General features: G+C 47.0%; 1 protein-coding gene across 1 annotated transcript; it reads left to right on the top strand.

Moving 5' to 3' along the window:
* Positions 1-1,657: 1,657 nt before the first annotated feature.
* TPBG (trophoblast glycoprotein) lies at positions 1,658-4,210 on the top strand. The gene has a single exon (XM_055329519.1). The coding sequence runs from the start codon at positions 1,780-1,782 to the stop codon at positions 3,037-3,039; it is 1,260 nt and encodes a 419-aa protein (XP_055185494.1). The 5' UTR covers positions 1,658-1,779; the 3' UTR covers positions 3,040-4,210.
* Positions 4,211-7,302: the final 3,092 nt, after the last annotated feature.

Consider the following 7,302-nt stretch of genomic DNA (forward strand, 5'->3'; position numbering starts at 1 on the left):
CTCTCCGTTCTGAAGTTCCGTGACTATCCATGAAGGGGGGGGGGGTTAGGCAGGACGGGACAGGTGGGGACGCATAATTACACCTAAACCTCAAGTAGGCATGTAAGGTACACTTTGGTGGGAAGACTTTCTGAAGCTCCCTTGCAGCTTGCTGGGCGTTTTGCTGCCGCCGCTGTACCTTTTCTGCTCTTTTCTTGATGTCGCGGCTTCGCGTTGCGCTGTCACGCCTAAATCTACCTCCCTGCGGCCCTAGGTCCCTAAAATCAGGGTGACCTGCACGAGATTCACCCGCGGTTTTCTTCAGGTCCAAGGTAAATACAGTAGGCAAAATGAGGAACCACCAAAGGATACAGGGGAGGGGGGAGAGAGAGGGATTCCCTCACCTTTTCCGACACATTCCTTGTTAATTTTCACCCGGAGGAAGCGCGCGGCCCAGGTGCCCCCCTTCACCCCAGAGTCCTTCCTTAAGTCCCCCTGCTGCGGGCTGCCAGGGGGGCGGCGCGGCGGGGGAAATGCCTCCAGCAGGCCCGGCCCTCCCCCGCCCCCCGGGTTGGTTTTTCCCAGCTGCGGAGGTTGGGCCAGGGGCCGGGGTGCGAGGAGAGTCGGCGCCCGCAGCGCCGAGCGGAGAAGTCGCCGAGACTCGGGGCGGACTGCGTGGGCTTCGGAGGTGAGCGGTGGGGAGCCCGCGGCGGAGGCGCACCCCGGGCGGCGCGGGCACCCCCCTCCTCTGGAGGGAGAGTAGCGTAGCTCCGGGGTCCCACGGCCGCTTTGTTCGCGGCGTCTCCCCTCCTCCTTGGAGCGGACTCGAACCCCCCAACGGGATCGGAGGGGCTAGCGGGGGCGCGGCCCGGGGAGGAGGGAGGGGGGGAGGGAGGAGGGAGAAGGGAGGAGGGGGCGGCGACAGCTGCCGGGTCCTCCACTTCCTGCTAATCCGGGAAGGTACCAAAAGAGATCAAAAGACTCCTGTAACCTGAAACTTCCCTCTCCTCCAAACCTGGAGCGGGGAGGGGAGGTCCGGGCGGGGGCGGGGGCGGAGACCCCGGAAGGCAGGTCGCCGGCGGGGGCGGCGGGGCTGGAGCTGGGAGAGTGAGAAGTTTGGTCGGGAAGGCGCTGGGGATTTAGCGAGAAGTTAGACCGGGGTGGGGGGTGGGGGGGCGAACCCGCTCGGGAGGGGAGGAGGGCGGGAGGCTGGAACGGGGGATACATATATATGTAGTGTGGGCCTGGGCAGAAGGACGCGCACCCCTCTCCCGGGTAAGCATGTGCGTGGAACTGGGGTGGGGGGCGGAGAAACCCGGACGGGCTTTCGCGGGGCGGTGCTGGGGACCGAGTGGGGCGACTCGGCTGGGAGAGCCCGGGTCCCGCGCTCGGGGCAGCTGCCGGGTCGGGCCGCCGCCGCCGCGCCTCACGCTTCTCTCCCGCCTGCCCCAGGTCCCGGAGCAGACCGAGCGTGCGGCGCCAACAAAAGAGGCCGGGAGGTGCCCCCCGGGGGCGGCGGCTGGAGGACGAGCGCGCGGAGGAGGAGCGCGGAGCTGAGAGCCCCGACCCGCCCGCCGTGCGTACTTTCCGGAGAGGGAAGGGGCGGGGGAGCCGACCCCGGGAGGGGGACGCCGGGGGACTCGGGTTCCGCCCAGCTCCGGCCGCGGCGTCCCTCCCGCGCTCCCACGCGAGGAAAGTTTTCTCCAGCCGCTTCGGGCCGGCCCGCGCCCTCCGGCCCCAGCCCCTGAGCCTTCGGAGCGGGCGCCGTCCCAGCCCTGCTCCGGGGAGAGCCGCGCCGCGATGCCTGGGGCGTGCTCCCGGGGCCCCGCCGCCGGGGACGGGCGGTTGCGGCTGGCGCGGCTGGCGCTGGTGCTCCTGGGCTGGGTCTCCTCGTCCTCGCTCACCTCCTCGGCGCCCTCCGCCTCCCCCGCGTCGCCGCCGGCCTCCGCGGTGTCCGCCCCGCCCCCGCTGCCGGGCCAATGCCCCCAGGCTTGCGAGTGCTCGGAGGCGGCGCGCACGGTCAAGTGCGTTAACCGCAACCTGACCGCGGTGCCGGCGGACCTGCCCCCCTACGTGCGCAACCTCTTCCTCACGGGCAACCAGCTGGCGGTGCTCCCCCCCGGCGCCTTCGCCCGCCGGCCGCCGCTGGCCGAGCTGGCCGCGCTCAACCTGAGCGGCAGCAGCCTGCAGGAGGTGTGCGCCGGCGCCTTCGAGCATCTGCCCAGCCTGCGCCAGCTCGACCTCAGCCACAACCCGCTGGGCAACCTCAGCGCCTTCGCCTTCGCGGGCAGCGACGCCAGCCTCTCGGCCCCCAGCCCCCTGCTGGAGCTGATGCTGAACCACATAGTGCCCCCTGACGACTGGCGGCAGAACCGGAGCTTCGAGGGCATGGTGGCGGCTGCTCTCCGAGCGGGCCGCGCGCTTCGCGGGCTGCAGTGCCTGGAGCTGGCCAGCAACCGCTTCCTCTACCTGCCTCGGGACGTCCTGGCCCAGCTCCCCGGCCTCCGGCACCTGGACCTGCGCAATAACTCGCTGGTGAGCCTAACCTACGTGTCCTTCCGCAACCTGACGCACTTGGAGAGCCTCCACCTGGAGGACAACGCCCTCAAGGTCCTTCACAACGCCACCCTGGCGGAGCTGCAGAGCCTGCCCCACGTCAGGGTCTTCCTGGACAACAACCCCTGGGTCTGCGATTGTCACATGGCAGACATGGTGGCCTGGCTCAAGGAGACAGAGGTAGTGCCGGGCAAAGCCGGGCTCACCTGTGCGTTCCCGGAGAAAATGAGGAATCGGGCCCTCTTGGAACTCAACAGCTCCCACCTGGACTGTGAGCCTATCCTCCCTCCATCCCTGCAGACTTCTTATGTCTTCCTAGGTATTGTTTTAGCCCTGATAGGCGCCATCTTCCTACTGGTTTTGTATTTGAACCGCAAGGGGATAAAGAAGTGGATGCATAACATCAGAGATGCCTGCAGGGATCACATGGAAGGGTATCACTACAGATATGAAATCAATGCAGACCCCAGGTTAACAAACCTCAGTTCTAATTCGGATGTCTGAGAAACAGTCGGGGACAGAACAAGGACACCCATGCATGAGACGTAGACTTAAGCTTTATTTCGTCTAGGCTCGCTCCACTTCCACCCTCCTCCCCTCTGGACACCACTGACCTTGACTGAAGGCCGTGAAGGGAATTTGCTCCCTCCTTATGCGAAGTTTCTTGGTGTGTCTTGTTAACGTAAGACGATGAAGAACTGTGCATAGTGTTTTATCCTCTCCCTTTTCTTGGAACTCAACACTTGAGGAGGAATTTTTCAAGTTTCAGCATGAACATGGACTCCTGGCTGTCTGTTTCTCTTAGTACAGTTCGAGGTGTAGCCAGTGTACCCACACAGATAGCATTCAACAAAAGCTGCCTCAACTTTTTTGAGAAAAATACTTTATTCGTAAATATCAGTTTTATTCCCATGTACCTAAATTGTGGAGAAAATAAGTGCATTCCATAAACTGCCTGCAGATCTTAGCAAGCTCTTCAAAGTAACTCCGTAGTACACAGGAGCACCTGCATCCGGGAGCATGCTTACATTTTACTGTTCTACCTATTACAAAAAATACCTTGCAACTTCAGATAACTTCTTTGACAAAGTGAAATACTTTTTTGGTTGCAGTTTATATGAAACTATACTGAAGTTTTTTTATAAACTGCATTGAGGTCCAACAGACTAAATTGTTAAGAAAAACTTCAATAAAGATTCTTAAAAGAATTACAGTTGTGTTAAGTTTGCTATTTGGAAAAAAAAAAGGATTAGGGGCAATGATGTTGAATGGTCTTGGTTCTGATGGTATTTATGGTATTAGTTATAGCTGAAAATGAAAGTGGAGTGGTGTCTCAAATAAATAGACTTGGAAAATAGTTTTGAGATGGTGGATCCTTTCAGGATTTAAATAGAGAATTTGAATATTCATGTAATAGACTTCTCCTGGTCCCAAAGTTAATGCTATTCATGAAAAAACAATTTTATAAGAGCATTATAGAGTTGGTAGGAGGGGACGGTTCTGTATGATAGATAGCTCACAGATTGGAGCTTTTTCTAGGCTAAGTTGTTAGAATGGAACAAAATTACTTAATAAAAACTTCCTATATGAAATTGTTCTGTGGGTTTTTAGAGTAGAATATGAAACATACAATGCAAATGTTTTAACATGAAGTACCTTAAAAACACAATATTCTAAAATAAAAGATTTAAAAGTGTAAATTTAAAAAAAATTTCCTAAGATGATAATATAAATTGGGACTTAGGTTTTCTTGAGAATATCTTTAAAAAAACATTTAAAATGGGACATACATGGTCAGTAGTTTATCAGAGATCCTGCTTGTATGTCTAAAAAACTGTCATGACAGGATATGAATTTGAGGAAGAGATGTCTATATCCATAAACAAGTGTCTCAGCTGGTCATAGGTTGTGTTCAGTTCAGTATTTAAGAATTTGGGAATATTTTTATTTTATCTAAGCTCTGTGTTAGTATATACACCCTTGTGAAGAATAAATCACATTTAGGTGTAAATAAGCAGCAATTGGTTAACCAATTGCTACTATCAGTAATAGACAAGATTTTCTTCTTTTCAGTTTGTTATTTGCCAATTAAGCTTAAAAGTAAATTCCATAAATCTCCAAGCTATTATAAAAAGTGACTTTAGCCATTATTGTTTAACATACAGTGTAGGTAAACTTGTATCAATAAGTCTTCGGGCTTTATTTCTCATTAAATTAATAGTGTTCTATACTGTTTTATATTTGAAATAAAATGTACATTTCTATATTTTTATAAAGGATATATATAGGGTTGTAGTCCTTTAGGTTCTAGAGATCTTTGCCTATTCTTTGAGTTAAATTGAGAAGTTTTCAAAATTAGGCTAAAAATTTATGAATCTTCCTTGTTTAGACTCTGTAGTCAGAATATGAAGTTTTAACTATATTAAGTTTCATAAGGCTCATTTTATGAAATATGGTATTTATTACTTATAGGAGATATTTCAGATCCTGTAATTAATTACCCAAGGAAAGGTTAAATATATGGTACTTAATATTCCATTAAACATTTTAAGTGTTCACCAGGAATTCATAAGCTGGCTAGCTGCCATTATTTCCTAAGAATGATGAAGATATTAGCCTGCCAAAAATAGTGAAAACATCTAATAAATAAGGGCACACACACCATCTTAGAAATCAACTACTGATAGACTTTCACTAGAAAGTCGGCTGATATTGTGGAAAAGCAATTGTAATTGTAATACTTATAATCTATTTAGAAGAATTATTTCTTCTTCATTATATGATAATCTAATAGTTGAAAACTGAGCTCTATCTAAGATCCAAGAAAGCAGCAGATTCATTAGTCTAGTTTTTCTCATCCACTTACTGAAGCGGGATCCAGGATAAAGCACAGCTGTTTTCACCTGCTAGGTGGATGGCTTTTGTGAAGTTACGATTTCTTACTTTTTCATCCTCTTGCATGAACTTCTGCATGAACTGCCTTCTTCCTTTGCATGAACTGCCCAATTTGTTGCTGCTCTCTTTTCTGTCACACCACTCCTTGCTATTCTCCCAATACATAACAACAGAACATTCTTTGGACAAAAAATATTACTGTTGGAAACAATTGCTATTGTGCAGTCATAATACTCTTAAGTCTATAAACTCCTAAGGCAGTCTAAGTTCCTTAGAAGATATGTGCTATATAAATCCAATAAGCATATGGGAATATAGGAAAAATGAAACAAAATTAAAAGTATCATAACTTTAAGTGTTTTAAACCCTGATCTTTAGTATCATTATGCGTTACTAATCCTGGAAGCTTACAAGTAATTCATTTTTTAAAATAAACATCCTTCATTTATCCTTTACAAGTTTCATTTGAAGAAAGTTAGAAAAATACTTAAAAATTTAAGCACTTGATAAATCCCTCAATTTAAAAAGCTATTAAAATGTCCAATAAATTTCTATTTAAAGTGCAAGATTTTAGGATAATACACTATTTGACCCTGAATTGTAACCACCCCTTTCAATGTAACCATTCAGTTTGATACATTAATATATATATTATATATATATAATATATATATAATATATATATATATAATCAATTTTGCTGCCTCCTGTGATTCAGTGGTAACCTATAAGGCACATTTGTACCTTTGGCTGATGGATTTTTCTGACAAAATAAAAAGAGTTTGAAGCACAGTCAATAAAATTTTTTAAAGGAAAAGGAGCTACATACTATCAATAATAGACATGATTTTCTTTTTTTTTTTCAGAAGTGGGGAAAGTGAGTTGATATAAATGAGTAAGTCACAAATGGTAAATTCTTTTACAGTATCTTGAGTAGCAGCAAATGTGGATTGTGCTCAGTATTTAATTAGAAATAACATTTTTGTTTTCTGTCTTTTTGATTAAGATAGATGTAAAAAAAAAAAAAGAAGAAGAAGAAGAAGGTCCCAATGAACTGTGATTATTTCCTTAGGGGTGCTGTTTTACTCTGCCCCTTTTGGCCTAAGGTTTCATACAGGGCTTACCTTCTTGAGGACATTATAGACTTTGCAGCTCTATATTGGGAGACTTTCATATAATTTCTGCTTTCCACTTAAGTTTTTCTCTGAAGACTACACTAAAAGAGATAACCATAGGGATTTTTACAAGGTTAAAAACAATTTGGCATATGCTTTCTTCCTGTTCCAAAATCCATTCAGTTATCCATCCTTCAAAGAGCAGCACCATAAAGTGAAGACTGACATTTATTAGATGAGATTCAGGTTTCACTTTTATACTTGTGTGAGGATTTTTCACAGTAAAAGAGAGGGAAGGGAGGAAATTCTATTTCTAGAAAATATATGAAAAAAAACCTTGACAGTGTCTTTTATAAATCTTTCAGTAATATTGCAGTGCTGCATTAGAAATAATTAAGAAAACAGGTGATTCTGTCTTCTTTGAGATGGAGAAAAACAGATCCTTGAGGGTGTTTTGTACAATTATTTTTCTGTTCTATCCTTATAAATGATTCAGAAATGCAGGCTGGCTTCATTTGTGTTTTATCTTAAAACATTTTAGCAGCTCTAACTTGGTCATGGTTAAATCTAGATTAAAAAATATTTAATATGTGATTTATATAATTTTAACAGGAGTAATAACTCTTACTATTTCAAAATTCGAAGGGCTCTTAGATGTGTCAAGCCCACTTTTCTAGTCTACAGATGAAGAAATTGATAATTGTGATGTATCATTATGCTATGTAATGACAACCAAGACTAGATCTCAGGGTTCCCA

Source organism: Nyctereutes procyonoides, unplaced genomic scaffold (assembly GCF_905146905.1).
Source record: "Nyctereutes procyonoides isolate TBG_1078 unplaced genomic scaffold, NYPRO_anot_genome, whole genome shotgun sequence".
NCBI lineage: Eukaryota > Metazoa > Chordata > Mammalia > Carnivora > Canidae > Nyctereutes > Nyctereutes procyonoides.

Excerpts from the sequence above, each read along its gene's own strand:
- TPBG (XM_055329519.1), top strand. The coding sequence starts at position 1,780 with ATGCCTGGGGCGTGCTCCCGGGGCCCCGCCGCCGGGGACGGGCGGTTG.